Here is a 23,599-nt window from a genome sequence, read left to right as displayed (position 1 = left end):
CAGCAATAGCGCAAGATGCAGCCCTGGAGGAGAGCAGTCAGCTGTTCTTAGGGACGTTCCCTTGGGTCTCTTGGGCTGACTGCTTGGCAGCTCTTTCTTTAGGAAACTAATGCAGTGGGGATGGACATCTCAGGATATAAAACTCATCCCTGGTTGCTTGAGGGGGTGACTCAGAGCCCCTTCATGAAATCTTATCATGCTCTAATCTAATTTAGCTGCTGCCTGACTCACAGATCGCTGGAACAATATGTCAGAAAAACAGTAATTACTGCCCCACACCTTGTCACACAGGGTGGTTAATGATCACTGAAATTAGGCACCAGCCCAGCACCTTTTAGCAATAGAGACTCAATAAATCTTTCATGTATGATAGCAAACAACCTCCATCATTAGAACAATTCTATTACTCTTTTTTCTTTTTCATAGGCCAATCATTCAGTTGTGAAATATACTGCAGTCTTGAAAAACTTCCTTTGGAAAATAATTTAAGCAGCTATTTGGGCCTGACACCTTATTTTTTCTTACATAAGCCACCCACCCACAATTACCTTAATAAAGGACATCACATTAATTCATAGAAATGCAAACCTTTCCTATGCCAATGTCTTCTTAACAAGAGCAACAAAAGTCTTCTGAGTAGAAACTGAACAAGAAGCCAAGCCTACGCTATGCTCCAGTATTAGTAATACCACAGGTTCCTCTTTCTGAGCTTTACCAAGGGACCTTACAGCCACAGCACAGAGTTAAGGCTGAGACCAGCAGCTGATCAAGGCATGGCTCAGTTGTCATGTGGCTCTGGAATTCAAATGAGGGAACCAGTACAGCAACCTGGAGAATGGCTAAGGGATTAAGGAAAAAAAAAATTCAAAACCCAGTCTGTTAAATGCAATCCAAAATGTTTATTGTATTTTCATTAGTGCTGCTAAACATAGATTCTGGAGAACTGGAGATTGGCTGGTGGAGATCCAAAATATTTATGTATTGTGTGCAAGAGCTGAAGCACCTCTTCCCTCACATCTGTGCCTAGCACACAGTGTCTCCAGAAAAAAAGACAAGAATGGAAAAGAACATCCTTTATTTTTCCTGTATGTTTCCTTGCAATCAGTGCAAGGAAGAAATCCTGATGTAGAGTTTGTATTAGGGCATGTGTAGCTTGTTTTTCAGGTTCTTGTTTGCAGTGACCCTCTTGGTGCTGAAGGCAGTGTGTCGCTTACACAGACGTTTCCAAAGGCTGACTTGGTACAGGCATAGAAACTGAGAGACTGGGATGTACTGACACCTTTGGGTGGGGTAGGGAAGAGTGGAATGTTTATCACAGACTGTGTACCAAAGGGGGCTTTCCTGCCCCTCAGCGTGGAAAGGGAATTTTCATGAACTGCCCAGATCGGCTGCTGCAACCAGAAGGCTTTGGAGGTGTCTACTCTGACACCAAATGATGGTTTGACGGGACTCCACACAGTGTCCAACAGCCCTGAAAGTTCCCTTTTCCCATGCACAGCTCACTCGGATTTACAGCTGCACTGGCAGCAGAGCAACTCACAGCTGAGTACCAGAGGATGATCTGCAGCAACAGAGCAGTGACCTACAGACACTTCCACAGAAGATTGTAGTAATCTCCTCCTGTTGGCAGTGGAAAGAGCAGCCCTCAAGCTAAAAAATGATCTGATAGAGGAAGGCTCAGATCTCAGGTGTCTTCCCCTTCCTTTAGTGTATATATGAAGTCTCCAGGAAAAGTAACAAGGAAATACTGAGTATTGCATTAGTAGTAGACAAGTAATACTCAGCTTCGCTTTGCTCTAACAGCAAAATCCAGTTGGTGATGTGGAAGAGATGATCTCCTGCCACACAAGATGTTAACTTGAATGTGGCATCCCCTGGGGCTCAGTTCCTGACCAAGTGAAGCCATGCTGGTAGAGCTGCTGAAAACAGCACCAGCAAGAAGTGCTGAACTTCCCCCTCTGGTAAACAAGGCACAGAACTCCAGCAACATGTCTGGTTCAAGGCTGCAGCTAAGGTCCCAAGAAGGTGATCATGCCAGGGAGCATTTTAATTATATTGGCCAGGGTGAAAAAAAACGTGGTATTTTCTATCCAAAAGTTGCAATTATTTATAGAATCTCTGGTATTTTGCAAAATGAAGGGAAGATTATTTCTTGTATCTGCAGGGTTTGCACACAGAGAGCTCCAGCCCTCTGTTTACCACTGAGTCACCAGCTTAACATCAATTTGACCAATCCACATTAATCTGCAGCCAGTTACTTCCAACTCAGCAGTGGCAGCAATTCCCTCTCACTGCCAGCTAACCCCTGGCACAGAGCTCTGCAAATGCTCTTCCCACACTGCAGACAGAAAGTTCCTGCTGGTTTAGAACCAGTTCTTGCTGTAACTGAAGCAGCTTATGATGGTTTTTATGTACAAATTGTCATCCAAATTGTCTCGGTGGCTATTCATTTTAACTTTACATGCTGGAGTGGCTTGTGATCTGCAGGATGTACAAAAATAGGCTAAATCCATTTATCCTTTGGCTGATTTGTATTTAAGGGGTTCAATTGAGAAACAGAAATGCAACCATATGGTGTATCTAACTCAGAAAGTCTCAAAAATTTAGGTCCAGGTACAAGGGAAATGCATCTAAAATACAGCTTTCCCTTTCTAAATATTCATCATCTTCATCTTCAATTATCATAGTAGTTCACTTACTGTTCTCTTGGAACAGAGGCTGAGCCTGTAATTATCAAATGATGCATGCCCTGGCTCAGGGTAGACTGAAGCTGGAACTCCCAAGGGATGGGAGACAATTGCTCAGCACCCATTACAGTTTCACTGACACTTAGGACAATTAGTGCAATTAGAAATTGCAAGACACAGGAAATTCTCCAGCTGACTCCAGGAATCCGTGGAAGCTAATTTTAATCTTCCTGAATGTAGGTTTTCCTGCAGAACAGAAATCTGGGAGCAGATGCTGCCCTAGAGAGCTCCTATTTTTCTTGGAAGAAACCCTATGCTCCTGTGAAATAGCAGGGGTCTGATTCGTCTCTCCTTTCTGTAAACATCCTAGTGTTTAACACTAACATCACAATGTTAAGTATCACTGTACAAAATCCAGATGTCCCAACTCATGAAAAACCTCTATGAAGGCAACAGGAATTCTTCTGTGGATAAGGCAAGCTGCAGCTTGCTCTAGATGGATGTAACCAGAGCCAGAGTTTACTCTCAGTTGCACTGGCATGAGCATAACAAAACTCCATAAAGCTTCAGATGTACAGTGGACTGACAGCAAAACATGTCCCTAGATACTGAAACATACCCAAAGGAACCAACTTGTTTGAAGACCTCATTGGAAATGGCCAGTAGCACACCTTACCTTTTGATCTTTCGCTCCAGTTGTGACTTCTATTTAGCTTTTAACTGTTCGAAGTCCAGATTTTCCCTGTCCCTTTACCATATGAATGCCTAACACTTTTTGTTCTATTAACATGCCATCTTCCTTATTCAGGATACCATGGATAGCTAAGCAAAGGAAAACTAGATGTAGCAATAACTTCATATTGTGTGTGCTAGGAGGAAAAGGTTTCTCCCCCCAGGCATTACCCATGCACTCCCACTTCGCTCATTGCAGTTCAACTTCACACATCCCTGTTCCCATCCTCCCAGGATGAGGATTACAGGTCCCAGTCATGCACCCACAGTTCTTCAAGCCAGGGGATCACTGCAGGGGCTTGTAGAATTGACACAGGGACCATCCTGTGCAGTATCAGCCACGAGGGAGTCAGGAGCCAGATTGGGACTCAGCCTTCAGTCACATGCCATGGGTAACGCATCCTCACCTGCCTAAAGCCAGAGGGGCTTTCTGACTCTGTCCCAGTCAAATCTCAATATGAAATGGATGTTTTCAGGGTGGTTCCACTGAAATCCTGCCTTTCCTTTCTGACCCTGTACATCTTATTACACTATTTGGAGCAGAAGGGATATTTCTCTCTCCAGCACTTCATTAGTGCGAGTGCTGGTACAGGGGATGGCATACGGTAATGTAACATGTTGCAATGAAAGCCTGCATCTCACTCAATCAACAAGACCCCACTGTGGACTTTCTGTGCAATCATCTTTTAATAACTGCACCCCAAAGAGCCTTGGTGCCTTCCTCTTACATACTTAACACTTTGCTTTCTGTTTGTTCCAAAGTGTAACAGATGTATAAAAGCCTTGATCAGTGGGTGCAGTGTTTTTGACTGTGTACTGCCTTTTTGATAGGAAAACTTTATCTCCTGCCTATTTACACCGTAAGTACTTCAGCATACCAGGTCATAACATGTTCTGGTCTGTTAATAGATGTTATGTTTTTCCCAAGGTCACACTTTTTTCCACATTACTGCTAGATCTGACACCTCTTGAGGAAGACTGTGTGGCTGCTCAGTGGAGGACGGCTGTCGAAAGCTGTCAGCCGAGTGTGGGGGACATGGAAGACAATCCTGCTCTGCCTGCACACAACACTCAGTAGCAGGGAGCGCTACAAGGAGCCCAGCAAGTCACAAGAGCCTTTGTGGAGCTGCATCAATGTACAATAAATAGCACAGTAAGAGCAGGAACAGGACCCCGTTGTGTGCCAGCAGGCACCGTGCACGACAGCTTGTGCTGAATGGCTCCAACAGCAGCGTGCCAGCAGCTCTGGGCAGGCAGGCAGCCCAGCAGCAGCACCGTGCCAGTGCTGGCTGCCCCTGCCCCAGGTGGGCGAGCCTGCTCCCCCCACAGAACGGGGAAAGCTGCAGCTCCACCTCCACTCCGCTGCCATCTGGCTTTGGGCAAGTCCCTTCACCAGCCTCACGTCCTTTGCAGCCTCTGTGCAGTGTAGTGGCAGGTTATCCCTCCCTGTATAGCTGCTCCACAGAAAATATCCTGGTTTGGATTTCTACTTTGGATTATATCCCACTTGTACAGTGCCAGGAAAAATAAGGCCCTGCTGCAGTGCAGTCTTAAAACTCAGATAAGATACCTTTTTTTAATATAATTTCTTATGTTTGGTCAAGAAGTTTGGTTTTATAAAATGTATCAGCTATTTTCTTTATTTTTTAGGTTCTATCTAGGTATAACTAAGTGCACATTTTTTAATATTTTATTAAATTTTGAAAATCTTAAAATTATATTATAATTTTAGAATGATAAACACTAACACATGAACTGCAATACACCAAAGGGCCAAAGAGGTCTCCTAATTATACCGCTCTCTTAAAAATAGTTTGTATATATTGGGATTGACCAGGACTGATTTACAGTTCTAGGAAGGAAAATATGATACAACTGATCCAACAGATAACTTCATCGAGGAGATGCCACAGGCCTGGTCTCCATGGAGCAGGGGACTGTAATGAAGAATTGCTGTAGGGAAGAGTGAGCTGTTTCCAGAAGTCAGCAGCTTCGGAGCTGGCTTCAACCAATTACATTGGAAAGAATAATTATGGACCCCTGTGCTTCTACACACATTGTAATTGCATTTTTGAGTAACAATTCTTTACACATGCAGAGCATTCCTATCAACTGATACTATTGAACAGGTAACATCCACCAGACAATTCAGTTACATACTGAGGAATACCAACACAAATGATTAAGCGCTGTCTCTCAGAAGGGGCACCAGCTATTTTTCCACAAACAGGAAGATGGAAAGAAGAGATAATGTTACATCAGTCAGCATTATTTCAGTAGCAGGGTAATTTAGGACAAAAATTTATGTTCAGGCTTTGAAATAGCTGCAAAGTTTAAAAAACACTATGATGTAATTTAGAGAGCAAACTCTGAGTGCAAAAGAAAGGCTATTGATGGGAATGTTAAGTTACTCAGAGACCAAGAGAACATAAGGTTGTACATTTATCCATACCTGATAATCTTCAAAGAAAAATTTAGCTTTACTACTTTCTAAATAAAATATTTCATTGAAATTACAATAGCTATATGAGGCAAGGAAATACAGAGGTAATCAAAATACTCTTTTCTTGGCTTATCATCCAGGAATTTCAGTCTTGGAACATAATTGAACACTGCTTTTTCTCTCCTGTGGACTGGTTTCTACAAGTCACTAACTTGCTGCTGCAAAAGCTGATTAGTTTCAGTGTTCTGTTACTTGAACAATTAAATTACAGGATATGAAATAGCTTGCAAATTTCTGGCAAAGTATCTGTTGATATGAATCATATGAAAGAAAACATTTTCTATCAAAATGTGTGTAATTACAGATTTAAGTCCAGGGTTGTGGCTTTGGACTTTAAAACCTCTCCATAGACTCAAGGGCCTCCAAAAATGGCAAAACAGTGTCCTGTGCCCAACAATAGGATTCCTAAAGTGCAGAGTGAGTGGAAACTTTTAACACTGCTCAGAAAAACTTTTCTCTCTATTTTAGAATCAAATCCCTCAGGACAGGGCTGGACACCCCTCTCTACCGTTCCCCCAGTCTCACATTTGACTCCTGTGTTACAGCAGCAGCATCTGTAAGTAAGCTGAAGTAAAACCTCCCTCACATCATTCACTTCTTCTACCCCTTTGGTGTTTCATGTCCTCTAATTCTATTCCAGAGGCTTTTAATGAGAGCTGTAAAGGATTCAGGGTCACTCACCTTTGTTAAGAACAAGTCACAGAAAATACATGCTCCACAGGGAAAAAAGAAAAGTCCTACTGAACAGTGGTAGCTTGTTGATGAAGGAAACATATGTAAAGAATTGTAGATGCTTTACAGAAAATCTATGCATACAAGATGTTTGAAGATTGCAGTACACAAAAGGAGGGATTCCCCCAAAATATCCATGGCATATCACATAACATGGCTAGCTCAAACCTTTGGTAAGATTCTCAGCACTCGTTTCCCTGCACAAGAGGACTGGGCTGGGCTCTCTGCCTTTCATTCCCACTGCAGATGTTCACAAGGTGCAGAATTTCCCAAGTGACAATTATAAAGTCCACTGTCTTGCCCCTTTAGAGACACTTGTTAATTTACAGCAGAAGTGATTAATTACCTTGCCTCTATTAAGCAAAACTTGCCTGTTTGGTTCAGGGAGGTTGATCTATAGAAGTCTGTATTACAAGTCTGAACTGTTATCTTTCACAAATTCACAGCACACCTTTGACTAGGGAATCCTATGGCTTAGGATCCCAGGGGCTAAAACTTTTCAATATTCCCATTTGTTCAACCACTGCAAAGCCATGTGTGTTCACAGCCCAAGAACCCAATTTCTGTAAGAAATTGGCTAATATCTCAAATCTGTAACACAAAAATGTGCCACTGCATTTAGATGAATGTTTAGCTCCAATGAATAGGCTATACTTGCAATCTTTCACCCTTTGTTTATTCACTGCTCGTATCAGTGACTCATTCCTCCCACAGAAAAATCAGCAGAAGGGCACTGAGAGGAACATTTTACAACTATCCCTAATTTTTCCCCCTCAACTTCCATCTCCTCTAACTCCATCTAGGACAGATTCCACCTCTCCTACAGCACATACAACAGCAATAGATATGAATGGATCACCTCGTCTCAGAGATATCCCCTCCATCTCTTTTCTGGCTGGTGGTGAAGTGCTCTGGGCTTTCTACCTCTGTGACAGGAATTGTAGGATAGAATGTCTTTTAACCAGATCTGCTTACAAGATCTAACAATGGGGGCAGCAGTTCCCTGGTATAATCTTGTCCACAACTCCTACATTGCTGCGTTAAGATTTTGTAGAAGGCTAAAAGAGAAACAATGCATTTCAATAATACTTGGTATATTATATATAATAAATATAATTGAGGTTAGACTAGAAGTCTTCCCTCTTGTCCTTCTTGTAAACTGGAACAATATTAGATAGCTTATAATCAGCAGGGACCTTCACAGCCCTTTGGTAGATGATCAAGAGGGGTTTTCCATGCCATACTCCTCACAATGCCATACAGCTCCTTCATAATGCTGGGCTGAATCCCATCAGACCCCACAGACTTGTGAGCATTCAGCCAGTACAGCTAGCCCCTTACAATTTCAGCATTCACAAATGGAAAGTCACTGTTCTCACACTTGTGAACCTCCATTTCAGGAGACTCCAGGAGTGACAAGGCAAAATTCCATCAAGGTAACAAGAAAGGCAGCCCAGATTTTCTTCTTAAACAAATGACATCTCTTTCAAGAGAAAGTCTGATAAACGAAGATCATCTGTTAAGCATAAAGAAGCGACAATTCATAGCAACATAGTATGAATCCTATTAGCTCACTTGCTCCCACAGGACATAAGGAAAAGCATCATAGAACTCCCCACAACTACCTAAGCCAACCTACACCAACAATTTACATTTTGAGACACCCTATAAGCAGTTAAACCTTACACTTGGTAGAATTTGGAAAGGTAGTTTCTACCCAATGTGAAGGTTGCTATCAAACCAAGAGATGTTATATCATGGAAACAATGACACCTGTTCCTCAACTGCTAAAATTTGGTTTGTGTCCAGTTCAATGAATGGGGCTGGGCACTTGATTGTGTAAGCTCTATAAATACACAGAACAAAGGAACTTGGAAGTTAGCCTGGGAAGGCTGATATCTTGTACATAGAAGAAAACTAAAGCAGAGGTTTACAGGTATCTCAGTATCCCAATTGTCTAAGGTTTATTCTAGTACTTAGAAACCCTATGTCATCTATGCAAGGTGACTTAATTCCTTAACGTTTGAAAGCTACACTTTCAAGTACCTGTCCTCTTTACACAGTGTATGACTGTAGAATACAGGGGGCCTACTTGGGACTTGAATCCAGTACTACCATGAATCAGTAGTTACCTATTCCTTCCTCCTTCTCTAAAGAAGAGAAGTCAGTGGGTACACTGTGATTTGTGACAGTGGTTCAGGTGCACTTTATGAATGCCAAAACCACAGACAAGCAAAAACTTGTAAGCCCCACTGCTTACTCAGTAGTAGATTTCTGGGGTCATTTTCCTGTGTCAGCTGTACTATGTAAAAACAGATATATAAAAGTTAACAGACTGAAATTCAGTATCTGATTCTACAGTGGTAAACAAAAACATTACCAGTACAAAGAAGAATTTATACCAGGCTAAAATTCTCTTTACCTCAGATACTCTCCCTGTGATACAGTAAGGTAGTCTTACTGTAGCCATTTTATGGATTATAACTCTTTTCCTCTACTTCCACTGACCAAACACAAACATTCTTTGTAACAAACTGAGCAAGCTGGGGGTGGGTGGAGGGTGGGATGAGATGACCGACACAGAAAAACACAAGCAGAGGGAGAGACAAATGTCTTGCACCTTATTTTTTTCTCCATTATGAAATCCATTTAATCTACATTTATAGCATATAATCTTGTAAGGATCTCACTTGTTTCAGGCAACAAAAAAAAGGAAGAAAAAAAAGCGCAGGCACAGTAGCTTTTAACTCGCCTTTCAGTCTAGAGAAAAGCATACCATACAGATTTTAAGCAGTAAGTCTTTAGATTAAGCTTCAGAAAGAGGCTTTATTTACAGCTAGACAAACCCCTAGATTTCTAGGTTTTCCTTAGAAACTCATTGCTTACCTTGGGAGAGCAATAAATGTCAAGGTTAATTTCTTCTTACACTGGTCAATGCAAGATTGACAATACAATACAGACCCTTTCCCCTCCAAAATAACTGAAGCACAGTTTAAACTGAACAGATAATTCTGTGACACCTGAAAGAGGCAATGTAGTCACAAGGACTGCAAAAATGGATGGAAAGAGGACAGCACTGTTTGTGTCAGAAGAGAAAGTTGGAGAGAGCTGTTTGCTGGTCCCCACCTACTAGTCCAGACAGAATTTTACAGGAGGATTTATGTTTAATTATGGGTTTAACCAGACAAAAATATTTTTATCTCTGTAGGATCCTACTCACAGATAACTCTAATACACATTGGAAGTGTGTGGTTTGGAAGGCCTATCTCACAAAAAGCATCATCAACTCTGTCCAGTCCTTAATATGAAATCTGAATATGCAAGAGAAGACTGAGGTGAATATTCTCCTGTGATACCTGACCTGCATGAAAACTGTAGTATATTCTGGAATTTCATTAGTATGTTAAAAAATAGGTTTAGATGTAAACCTATTCCTGGCACAGGCTGATTTAGATAGCAAGGGGGAATCTGAACTTACAAATTCTCTTAAACATCCATAGTGACATTCACAGAGCTCAATTTAACACCAGAAGTTTAACACCTCAGTTTCCAAGATGATCATATTGTGTGGTTCAAGGAAGTTCACTATTTACATCAAGCTTTTACAGACACCAAAATGACAGCTCTGCTCTACAAGGCACTAAACTTAATATACAGTGAGAAAACCTGTCCAAAAATCCTCACCAACTACAATAAAAAAACCCCAAAACTCTTTAAATTATTTGTCATGGAAATGAAAGATTAAAAGTCAGCACTGAGGTCTTTAGAAACAGCTGAAGCCTCATTTTCAAGAGACTGACTTCACTGGATAAGTAATACTGCTAACTTGGATCACATTTACATGTTTTAGCAGGAGAACACACAAGAATTTGGTACATGACTCTGGTATGTTCACACAAATGTTATGCAAACACGGCAGTGTATTTATAGGTTTCTGTCTTCTGTGGAAAATCCCATTTCTATGAGTACACTGCAAGTCTCAGGATACAGCAGACTCTGTTCTCAGCTAAGATACTGTCTTTCCAAAGTGTTTTCATAGAGAGCAAAACCATGACAGCACCATGAAAACAAGCTTATTGTGCTTTGATAAAAGAAAAGCACTGCAGATGTACAAGCTACACCCTTAGCAGGAAGAAAAAGAAAAAAATTAATTTTATGAGAAGTCTCTTAAAATGCCTGAAAGAAAAACCTTTATCAAAGATACTAAATATTGCAAAGAATGGAAAAAAGCATTAAATTTGGTCTCTGTATTTGGTATTATGTAAAACTTGAAGAATTCATTTAACTACTGACATTGGCTATATACTCCAGTGGTTCAACCCTCCAATTTCAAGAGGTGCTTTAATACAACTCATGCCCACATTTTAAGGTAATACCTCCAGAGCTCTAAGTGCTGATGCTCCAGGGCAGGCAGGAGAGCAGCTAGAAACAGATTTTCTGGCACTCCATGCTGTTATATGAGTATAAAACAAGGTAAGCTAGGACTAAAGACTCATGCAGTGCTTGATAAGAAGTTATGCTTTTGGTTAGGAATTCAAAAGCCACATATTTATAAATAAACAATGAAACCATCATGTTTATATAAATAAGCCTGATGCCTTAAGATTTTAGCCTTTGTATTTTTCAAATCCTGTAGTGCATTAGTGCATAACTCTAAACTTCACATAAAGTGTTAATTACTGTTTTCACATTTTGGTCAGACAAAACAATTCCTCTAGTCTTAAAACTCAAGGACACTCTACAGCCTCAGACCCTGAAAAGTATAAAGAAAAGTGATCTGGGGGAATATGACTTCATTACCTGAAGATGTAATTGGAGGATTAATCCCTGAGTTGGAAATAGACCAAACTTGTATCTGTCTGGAAAACTTGTGACCATCATCCATTTTGGTTGTAGCCCCTTGGGGAGGCTTTATCTGCCCTTAATGTACCTGAAGCCTCTTCATTAAATATATCCGCTTTTATCCTTTTAACTTTGTCTGGCCTCTGTTTCTAGGCAAACCCGAAAAAGGCATCAAGCTAAAAACATGAAGAGGTTGGGAAATCTCTCATAGCTGACATTTTTCAGTTTGCCTTTCTGTCTTCACAATCATTGACAACTATTCTTCCCACGTCTAGCTAATTAAAATGGCAGCTATGAATGTAAACACTGTGTGCTTCCACAGTTCTTAGCGCAGATACATCATTTCTCAGAGTGAATAGCAGCACTTGTGCAGTCACATTGTGCCATATAATATCAAAATTATCTGAAGCTGATGAGGAAATTGGAATGTTGCTGCCCTCAGAGTTCCTGGAGTGTCTGTACAGCATGATCTCCAGTACACTGTAAAATAATTTCGGCTGGAAGGGATCCATGGAGGTCATCTGGTCCAAAACACCACACACAGCAGGACCAACTTCGAAGGTGGATCAGGTTGCTTAGGGTTATTTGAGGTCCCAGTATGTTACAGGATGGAGATGTCACAGTCCCTGTGTAAACTGCTTGATCAATCTTATCTAAAGAAGAGTCTATCATCTATTCCATCTCTCTTGCTGCAAACTGAGGGAAGTAGCCTGTTGCTTATACACACACATTTTCCCACCTGCTAAACACAAAATTGTGTTTAACACCAATTTCACACCTGAGCTTGCTTCTGTAATACCTTTGGAAATTAATGTTATATAAATGCACATCCATACCCAATGCCAAAAGGCTTAAAATTTATCGTGCTTACCTTCAGAAGTCTGAAAGTTAGCCTAGATTTCTTTTGCAAACTATCTACTGTCAACAAAGATGGGGTAGAGTGTTCTTGCATATCTAAAGATGAAGCTTCACAAAAGTTCCATTTCTCTCCACACTTTCTCTATCTTAGATCAGGCACCTAGTAACTAGCCTGCCTACCATAATTTCATGCATTTTATATATTTAGATTGCTGCATCTTTAAGGGGAAGAACTAGACAAAAAGATCAGGGTGAGACAATGCACAGAAACACCAAATAATTATGAAGTGATCAGCAGTGTAACAAATGAATTTTTGAAAACTCTGTAGCAATTGCTTTTCTTGTTTTTTCAAACAGAGCACTAACTTAGTCACAGCTTCAAGTGAAAACATGTACAGCAAGTTTAAGTCTTTGACTGATCACCAGACCAACACACATACAAAAAGCATAATTTAATTATCATCTTTTTGCCGTGAGTAAGCATTAACAATGAAATATTGAACTGTCAAAAGTCTTAATGAATATCTAAAAGCCTAATACAAATATCCAAACTATTAGTAAACATTTGTAATTTGAAGTGTTAACAATAAGACATTTAATAACTCTGCATTAAATCTAACAAGCCCTTTCTAGAAGAATATTAATTTACAGTCATTCTTTCTAACAACTCTTTGTACAATAAAAAAAATTAGATCTGTATTTTTCTGCTTCCCTTTCCCACCCAACCACCCACATAGTTTTGCTCTCAGACTGAGCTACTGGCCGATCAAGCCTGATGGTAAAAATCCTCTCAACCAAGGATCCAAGATCTCAGTTTTAGCATCCAGCTCAAATGCTCTTTGGGAAAAAAAAAAATCCATGTTTTTGTACAATGTGCAAAGTGCAACTTTTATCCAGTGCCATCAGAAGTGTGTGCTGCTATGAATGTCACCAAAGAATAAATCAGTAAAAATTGAAACTTCTCAATTTCCGATTGCTCTCTTACGGACAAATGTTAGATGATGTCTACAGGAACGACAGATCAAGTGGACTTTATCCTGGTGCTTACTGGGTCAGGTACTTTCCAATTTCATTAGGTCAAACCAATGTTTTTACTCAAGTTCTTCAGTTTCCTCTGTAAAAAGGTCAGCCAAATCTGCCACTGTCAACACTGAGGCTTCTGACTGTTTCATGGAAGAGCTCGTGTGGCTGTGGGAAAAAATTGCATGTGGGCATCAGAGAAAGAATCAGTGTAAGTAACGAGCTGTGTGCACTGAAGACAGAGCACAGAGTTCAGAGTCAATACCTGCTCAGCTTTGAAGCTCAGCAGGAAAACACTTCTGTCTGGGAAAACACATACACTCATCAGCTACTGCTCCTGCACATTCTGAGTAAGATAAAAAGCCCCCACTACTGTCCCCAGCTGTGGTCAACACCTAACACCACAAAGGCAGCAGAACATGGGATAATCTTCTGTGACCTCCTAACATTTAAGGGATTTGCTTCAGCTTCCAAGCATGAGGTTTAATATTACTTTCAAAACATTAACCCTCATGGGATCATTCAACCACTGTACATTTATCCAGATTTTACGTGCAAAAGTAGTGCTGCTTCACAGAGAAGGAGAGTAAATCACTCTTCAAGAGCTAAAACTGAAATCTTTCATAACTACAGCCAAAGATGTACATGTAATTTTTAGTTTCATGTTCTGTAAAAGGCAAAATTTCCTTAAACTAGGGCCTCCTCCTAGATTTGTCAGGTGTAATACCATCTAGTTAAAAGGTACAAACCTCTTATACTGTCTGCATAAGGAATGTAAATGCATTTTTGGTCCTGCTCCAATTCATCACTGCTTATAGATTTTGGAAGGATAAACCACAGTGAGAACTGCTTTCTGCGTCTGCACACCAGCCTGATGTATCATTTAGCATCTGGACAATGCTTGCATACACTGTGAAACCAAGGAGTGTGACACAGCACCATCGGACGAGGTTTGCAGGATTAAAAAATAACAAAAGAAAAAATCCATGTCCTGTGTTAGAGTTTTTAACAGATGCTGTTGCTCTAGTGGCAGGCTTAGTACTATTCCATTAACTGCAATGTTATTATACCAATGGAAAGAGGGAAACTGGAAATATACATCATAATACATAATTTATTACTTAGGCTTTTATGAAATAAAATACACAAAACATAACCAAAATATTTTCCAGAGAACTAAAATACCTTAAGCTGCAAGTTACTGGAACCAGGTCAAAACTTCAGAAGTCTTAAAACTGTTTTTCCAGTCAATGCAGTTTGAAGAACAGTTGAAGTCTATATATAAGATATATATTCCTAACCATAATAGAAGTGTGGTGGAGAACCACCTTTCCATTTTCAGTGCAATAATGACATTTAGAAAAATTCAACACATACCTTCTATCTACAGTTTTCAGCATAGTCTGCATTCTCTCTTCTATTGTTGCTTTTATCAGGAACCTATGAACAATCGTAGATCTGAATGTGTTTAAAAAAAGAAAATGCCACCATAAATGAGCAGAATTTGTACTGTTACTGCCAAAGTTTATAACCATATTTCTGTCTCATACTAATTCTATTAAAGGTGTTGAAAATATGCCTCTGGGTTTTAAAAAATAAATGTTACAAGTGATTAGCAGCTTCCACTGACATTTCAGAGAGCTTAGTGCTTCCCTGTAAACACACTTTCACTGTACTGATCACACACTAAATGAATGTAAGCTGTATTAGCTACAATCCTAATGCAGATACTGGACAAAGTTCTGCTTTCTGTGTCCTTACTAGAAACATTCCTCCAGAGCCTAAAGAAGAAAGAGATTTGCCCACTGGTTATAGACAATATTCATATTTCATTGTCACAAATTATTCCAAGAGACAAGAGCTCAATAGGATGGGTAATTAAACCTAATACCCAGTGTTTTAATAACATTATTTTTGAAGACAGCAAAGTATTAGATTTTTTTTGTAAATGAAGTCAGTAACTGTAGCCAGTAAACCCTGGTAAAATAGAAAATGCAAAATGTCAATAAACATAACACAAAATGAAAATTCCATTTATGAAATAAAATTTCAAAAAAGAAAGCAGTAATTTAGAAAAGTGCCAGGCACCAGAAAGTGAAATGGAAGGAAGTCAGATTCCAAGATAAAAATGAAAAATCACCCCATACTCCCCAGTATAAACATTTTTCAAGGTAAGAACCCTTGAAAATGCTTAGATGGTTTTCAGATCTTAGGCTGAAACTTTTAACATTTCACAGAAGAATGCAGGGGGAATACTTTTGGATTCACAGGCAAAGGTCTACCCCCAGAAATGAAGTAACTGAAATGGTAATAGTTGTACCAGTGGCACTAAACAGAGTATTCCCTAATGCTCAGTGTACTTGGAACACAGCTCTATTTAAAAATTAGCCTTGCTGAAGTCTTAATTCTTAAAAAGTACAACGTATTCTTGGTGGTTTTATTGCAAGGTTTTTGCCACACCTTTTGTGCCAGCATCATGTAGAATTGCAGTGTGGGCTGTTCCAAGCAATCTTTCCTATGCCCTCACAGTTAATTCAAAATCTTTACCAACACACACAAATACCCACCTGTTCATAAATGTTCTTTCACATATATGCTCCTTCATGTCCTCCTTTCTGCTTTCATTTCCAGAACACAACACCCACTATCTATTATTCTACAGTATTTTTATTGACTGCAGCTATTTCTCTTCTTTGTGTACATGGCTTTAGTATTTTTTTTAAAGCCACAAGACATTAGGAAAAACACATACATCTCATATGTTGAGGACAAACTTTCTAAAACCTTTTTTAAGTGTTCAGCACTACCTATGTCAGAGCAACAAAACTGAAACAAACAAGAGACATGCAAACTCATTAATGTCTTCAAGAAGACGAAGTGAGAGCAGAACTGTGATTTAAAAACTTTTAAGTTTTAATGAGAGTGCACTGTAACTTTCTTTTTGGAAAAAAACCCCAACCAAAAAAAGCCCCAAAAGAAGGAAGCAAAAAAAAGCCCAACAATTTACACAGCTCCTAATCTGGAGCTGAGAATGACCAGTTAAAAAGAGCCTCTCAAGGACACTCAGAAAGGCCATGCCTGAACTTAGCCATAAACGACAAAAACAATGAGTTGCTCGGACCTCCAAAGCTAAGACACTCCTGGACATTTTTGCAAGCAGAACTCCAAAGTTAAAAACTAAGGCATCAATGGCATACATAAGAATAGGGCAAGTTTTTTTCAGATATATTCTGGACCATATCTAAACCATTGAACCCAACTGTAAATCTTACTTTGTTTGGCCAATACGATGTACCCTGCCAATAGCCTGTAGCTCATGTGCTGGATTCAGAATGGGCTCCACGAGCAGAACGTGAGTTGCTTCGATGATGTTCAATCCATTGGAACCAGTGTGAAGAGGCAGCAGCAAAATATTGATATTGGGATCGTACTTAAATGCAGACAGGTTTTCCTAAAAGGCAAACATCACAGCAGCGTGACAAAAGTTCCTCAGTGAAGAGTGTGAGGGACAGGACTATATTTTCAGCAAATTACAGCAGCTAATACAGGCTCCAGAGTGACAATTTTGCAGGTCTGTCATCCCAGAACAGCTACATAACAGCCTCACAAAGGCATTAACTTCTTGCAACATTGATCAAGGTGTCTCATCCTCAACTTCCATGCCAATGTATCTTTCTCAAAAGTGAGTGTCCTGTTTTATCCCCAAATGCTTTACACTAGGACTTTTTGAGATTATAATTTTTAGAATTAATAAGTTAGAGATGAAAGTTTCTGCCATATAAATTTGCTGCTCTTAGTTTCATTTAATTTTATGAAATAATGAAGTTAAAAGGATCAGATTAACTTCTATGAACTATGATTTTCCCACTGAAAAAAATTTAAGAAAAATATCCTTTATGTACCTGAAATTTACTAATTCCATTGATCTGAGAAAAAACCATGTTGTTGTCATACAAAGCTTTTGAAATTATATCCAACACATCTTGCCACTGTAAAAAAACAAAACAAAACCACACAACACAATAAAAGTAACTCAACATTACAAACAGCAATGAAAACTAAAAAATAATTAACTTCCCTAACAAAGAGTAGATTAAAAAGCTTTTCAAAATGCTATCATTTGAATTTTTTTTAAAAATAAGTGTGCTAGAAACCAAATCTTTCATCAAACTAAGACAGATAATTAGAAAGATCAACTTGAATAAAAGAAATTGGTAGCCATTGCAAAACCACTTTTACAATGTATCAAAAACACCTGGACATCACACTTAAAAATATCTAGAATTTCTACAGCTTCCATACAAATCTAAGTGTTTGCCCTTTAAAGAAACAAGCTTTCACATCTACTGACTATGATCATTATTCTTGTTCCAGTTACAGGACTTGACCTACAAATCCTCAAAACAATCAAGTGGTTGTACAGAGTGATTCAACATTTTGGTAGCTAAACTAGTTCCTGAAAATATTATGAACGCTTTAAACTCAAAACACACATGCAAAGACAAGACAGAAAATGGTGATTAATACCGTTGAGAAAACTAAGGACTTAGCCCCTGGATCTTTAAATTGAATTCTCTTCAGTGTTCGGACCACAGCTTCCACTTTGGTGGAGTGACTTCCCTTTGAAAAGTCAAAGAAGCACATTAGTAGAGCAGGATAGTAAAGAACTCCTTCCACATTCATTGCTCTGTTAAATGATGTTGTATTAGGTCTCTTACATGAAGTTAAAAATGATCAGCCTTGAGGAAGGGGAGGTTAAGTAGCACTAAACTACTTTTACCTCTCCCTTATAATGCACTGCATTAGGATCAGCAGTGTGTAACAGCATGTGCAGCACATGGAAGAACGAAGGGCTACGCAGACACACCCTCTAGTTCTGCATGAGGCAAAACAGCCCAAGCAGTGCAGTGGCACCAAACGTGCCCAGCAGGCCTCCTGCAGTTCAACTTTGTGGCACAGTCTTTAGAGAACCTTCCAAATGCACATAAAAATTTCCCTACCTTCACACCTCTTGAAAATGGACCAAGAAAAAAAAAAACCTACCTGAATGCTATTTATGCTGCTTCTGTTTCTCCTTCTGGCAATATCAAACTTACATTCAGTACTATGAAGCTTGTTAATTATATTTAAAACAGTAAGAAAATTGTAAATATAATTAATTTTTGAATGATGGTGAGCTGCAATGAAAACCTCTTTCTATTCTGCATTCAGAAGTACTTCAGTGCTTAATGAATCCAATACTTTATTCTACTTCTTGTCCATTTTGATTTATGTACTTCTTCCCTTTCCCCTTGGTCATCAAGAGGATACAATGAGATGCTATTATTTTTCCATTTCTTTCAGTATGTACTTTGTATTACAGCAATTTTACCTAATGTATTTTTTAAAGAAGCCTTTACTTTCTTACTAGTTCCTACACACATAGTAATTTCAAGCTGTGCTAGATTCAACAGGACAAATACTATATAATTTCTGTCTGCACCTGTCTTTTGAACATTGAATTAACTATGTTGGCTCACTACAATGACAGATCAAATTTACTGAAGTCATGCTGCTTGCAGAATTGGCTGGGAAGGATGTCAACAGTCTCGGCACAATCTGGGAAACAATGCTGGGCTGCTTGACCACTCACAATTAGGCAGCTAACATGTAAAAGACTTTCTGCAGACTGTTTTACCACAGACTGCAGAAAGCAGTGCCATTTCATTACCCAGGGTCCTCCGCAGTGATTCCAACTCTGCAATGTCACAGACAGAAATCAACCAGCTTTCTTCCACATCATTTCTGTTGAACCTGGACATCAACTGTCCATCTGACTGTTTGCAAAGTCAGATGGACAATTAGAAATGCTTATGTTGGCAGGTGTTTTGATCTGAAAGGATGACACATTAGCAGCCCTATGGCTGCTGCCTGCCAATCATAAGCACCTACAGTTAGGAGATCCAAGACTAGCTTTTTAGGACATCCTACATAATTCCAGGGTCATTTATGTGCCTTTCCAATACCTTTAATCTCCGATTCAGTGATGACAATCCTGGATAATCTGTTCTAATTGTCTTTTCCTCAGAAACTGTTTTTAGACCTTATCATAGGTTTTATTTTTCCCAGCTATGACAGATAGCAGCTTTAGCCACTGTTGTTGATTCTTCCACCCTTCAGGTTCCAGTGACTCAGGTGTCACAAAGGTGATTTCATACAAGATCAGTAAGGGGAACTATGGTGCAGAAAAGAACAGCACAATGCTCTCAATGGTCACAGTCTTTTTGCACTATTTTTTAAACAAGATAACTGTGCGAAGTTCTTAATCCCTTTGTCTACATTATGTTAAACTATATTAGACTTATTGAATTTACAAGTGACTAAAACTTTTTGGCCCACAGCACATAAAAATATTTCAGTTTTGCTCTCTGTGGAGAAATGAAACTAACAATAACCTTGTTTTTCAGTCTGTCTTTAAAAATGGTACCCTACTGATTACCCCTACACTATGAGTCTATCATTTTTTTGAATATTCAGATGACTATTTATAAAGAAATTGGCTTGTTCAAATGAATTATGGAACAGCTGACATTAGAACCAAAACTATCCTCTAACAAACAATTTCTGTCTCAGATGTCAGGCTGGCAACACCCACTGTAATACTGACCAGACACAGGAAGCTTTTACAAAACCAAAACATGCAGGGATGCCAGTAATGTCTCTCTCAGTATAAAATGCTTCCATTTACAGTAGTCCTTTTGCATCTAAGGCATACCTTAAGATGGTTAGTGTTGGTACAATAAAGAGTAAGATAGAAAGAGAGGTAGTGAATACTTTTAGAGACTGGAGGGATTTGGAAAGATCAGATTAAAAGATAAACACTGAATAAATCACACAATATTCATACCTATCCTGAAAAATACTGATGTTAACCTCGGTATTCTAGAGAAACCATAGTAAGTTTGTTATTCTTTGTTAACAGTCCTTTAAAGTAATATGAGGTAGAAATTTTTATTCTTAACAGTGTTGGTTGTTTAGATAGTGAATACAGTGAAGTTACAGTGTAAATTTTTAATTTTTCATGAACTAAGAATGAGATTTGCTCAAGCGAATTCACACAGAATTCATACTTTTGCTTTATTTTTGTTTTTTTCAAAGTTTTTGATGCAGAAATACTTCAAGAAAACACTACAGCTCTTTAAATAGGAAGCAGATGACATGTTCTCTCATGGTCTTATATACGAAATGTGGTTATTCTAGTAATTTTTTAATGTAATTAATGAAACATTTGAAATTTTGTTAGAAACAGGGTGATATCTCTAAACTGTATATGGAATTAATATATAAAAAGCCCTGCATTAAGTGATGTTCTAAGAAGTAGCACTTAAAAAATACAGCCTATTTACTCCCCCTGGTGCCACATACTGTCAACTACTTTAATAATTCGAGTTAGGAATCATCTATTCATTAAATGGAATTCTATTTGTCCAGGGAGGTTGAGGTAACTAATGTGAGTGTGGCAGCATTGTCTTCAATACAGGGCAGCGACCCTAGAAATTGTGCAAGGCTCAAGGAGACTTGTACAGGTATCATGGAAGTCTGTCAGCACAACTAGTTATTATTTTAAACTATACTAATCAGATTAAAATTCTGACAATGTATGTCCAGCTGTATTATGAAAGACAGCAGTATCATCTAAACCAAAGTATTATCAATTAATGTATTTTACCTTTGCATTTTAGCCCAGAATCCTCTACTTTTTCCACAACTGCAGTAAACACAGGTTTTTGTTTCTACAATGTTCTACAAGACATTCATGCAGAGCAAACATGTACCTATGCACTACATATATGTCAGTATTACATATATGTCAGAGTATAAAGACTCATGGAGATGCTGTTTCTTCAACCCATTGAAAACCCTCCATTAGTGAAAAAAGCAGATACAGCAATCAGGACTGAATTCCTACACATTTGTGTCCTGAGGTTTTGTCATCAGGATAAACTATTAATAAAACTATATAGCACACTTGTCTGCCTAAATGCAGTATGTTACAAAACAACAAATACGCACTACTGAAAGTTTGGGCCACAGAGCTCCTGCAAACAGCTCACCTTCACAGGAATATCATCCTCCTGATTTGCAGCTTCTGCAGTGAAGACATAAGATATTTCTTTATGAGATGTTGTCTGCCTGCAAATGGCACATTTAATTGAGCTCCGGCGGGTGCCAACACTGTACTGCTGGATGATGATTGCTATGCACTCATTACAAAAACAGTGTCCACACGTCAGCACCGCCCACTAGACAGGAAACAAAAAAACCCAAACACAACACAGCTTCAGTTTTGGACCAGTGCAAAAGACAAACAGTGTACTAATCTATGATAAATTACATTTTCATAGAGAAATTATGTTCTTTTCATGATAGTCATCAAATTAAAGAAGAATTTTGCAATTGTTGCACTCCAGCTGCTAAAAATCCTGAATTTCAGTTTTCCAGCACAGAGACATTCAAGATTTAAAGGAAGTCTCTGCATTTACTGTTCATTGTTTGCATTGTCTTGGTTTTGAACTTCAGGAAAGACATTACAATCTTTCATTTCTATGAAAGATGATTCTTAATGCCTTATATGTAAACATTGGTTAAGTATTTACATCATTTTTTTAAAACAAAAAATGTTTTTATTTGCCTTCTATAAAATTCTTTATCTGTGCATTCATACTAGATTGGTCTTATCTAATAAATGATAGAAAAAATGTTTTAATTTTTCCCTACTGGTAAGTCCTAGACAGTATCTTTGGACTTAAGAAAGATTTTGTACAAAGTGTCTTAATCTCTTTTTGACAGAATGTATGTGAAACAGAAGATTGCATAGCAGAAGATCTCCCCTTGTGAGCCTAGAGCATCTACATGTCAGCCAAAATCTTCCATAATAGAGAAGCAATTTGTAGACCAGTAGTTTTGAAAATCAAAATAATATCTTTTGCTGTACTAGTCTGTTCTTTAGGCCATTCCACGAGGAAAATCTAGAAGTTTTCATGGGACCAAGTAGCAAAGGAATTAACTAAACCACTGATTATCAAGCAGAAGGTCTTTTAGGCTGTGTAAGGTTTTCTCAATTGTGCAGAAACAGGATGTACAGTATTTTAAAGTTCTTTGCAATATGAAAGTTGCTATCATCTAAAGCAGCAGCAGTCTTGCTGTTAAGAAAAGATAAAGAAAGCTAAGAGATTATTTTCCCTTTCAGTGAGCTCCTCCAGCTCTGAGATAAAGAATAATGGCAGTTAACAGGACTAACAGCTGTTCTCTGTAAAAACCTGTATTACCCTTGGAAGAAGAGCACAGAGGGGATTTTGCAAACATGGCAGGAGAGCAGTTCATGCTTACATGTCTAGAATGCAAAGAGAAGCCAAACCTCCTTCAAACAGCTACTCTAAAAGAAAGACAATTTAGTTTGACCATATAGGAGTCCTTTCATGTTTTTCCCTAAAGTATGGTAAGTCAAGTTTAAACTATGGCTTTGTACTCTATGATATAGATGAAGTCTCACTTGAATTTCAGCTCCTGCATTTCATCCAGAAAGTGGTGGGGAAAGAAATCTACATTGCCAAAATTTATTCTACTGGATTTTGCTACTTTTTGCATAATATCCTTACATCCTTTCCATTATATAAAGTAATACCATTTTCTTTAGAAGAAAAAAATACTATCAATAAGAACAATTACAGTAAAATATAATAGTATACAATAGAACTTTACATTCTTTCTGTTTGCTTATAAATTGTAAATAAATCTTTCTGCCAAAAGTATAACTTCAGAGTTATAAAACAATCATGAACACACATTTTTGGAACACGTAGGCACCGATGTCAAAAGGTAAAAGAAGTAGAGGTGCTTGCATTTGAGAAAGATGTTATTTCAGGGGAGAGGCTGGTTGGTACATTACTGAAAACAGCTCATTTTCCCTGTTTCATTACAACATTTATTTATAAACAGATCTTGACAATTTGACACACAACTGGCTCAGTTCAAGCTAAAGATGTTCTAAAACTAAAACCTGCTGAATAAATATCTTACCTGTCTTCCCAGCTGACGTGCACAGATTGGACATGGTTCTGGGTTAACTCCTCCAGTAGTTTTATCCTGAGACTATATAAATTAGAAAAAAAAATATAAGCTTTGTATTTTGTTATTCTATATTTAAAACAAGGTCCTAGAAAAAATGAATAATGAAGCCCTTAAA

General features: G+C 38.5%; 1 protein-coding gene across 4 annotated transcripts in view; it reads right to left on the bottom strand.

Moving 5' to 3' along the window:
• Positions 1-12,680: 12,680 nt before the first annotated feature.
• SHPRH (SNF2 histone linker PHD RING helicase) overlaps positions 12,681-23,599 on the bottom strand; it is a 49,829-nt gene continuing 38,910 nt past the window's right edge. For all 4 annotated transcript variants that reach the window (XM_005518491.3, XM_014263672.2, XM_014263671.2 and 1 more), the window contains 7 exons: positions 23,434-23,505; positions 21,468-21,656; positions 17,902-17,994; positions 17,277-17,363; positions 16,647-16,825; positions 14,752-14,832; positions 12,681-13,542 (listed from right to left, as the gene is read on the bottom strand). In XM_005518491.3, the coding sequence (XP_005518548.2) occupies positions 13,446-13,542; positions 14,752-14,832; positions 16,647-16,825; positions 17,277-17,363; positions 17,902-17,994; positions 21,468-21,656; positions 23,434-23,505 (798 nt within the window). In that variant the 3' untranslated portion in view covers positions 12,681-13,445. The remainder of the gene's footprint in view (positions 13,543-14,751; positions 14,833-16,646; positions 16,826-17,276; positions 17,364-17,901; positions 17,995-21,467; positions 21,657-23,433; positions 23,506-23,599) is intronic.

The sequence above is a fragment of the Pseudopodoces humilis genome, chromosome 3 (assembly GCF_049639895.1).
Source record: "Pseudopodoces humilis isolate 2021_Gansu_Grassland_sample_001 chromosome 3, ASM4963989v1, whole genome shotgun sequence".
NCBI lineage: Eukaryota > Metazoa > Chordata > Aves > Passeriformes > Paridae > Pseudopodoces > Pseudopodoces humilis.
This window is presented reverse-complemented; position numbering and strand designations above follow the sequence as displayed.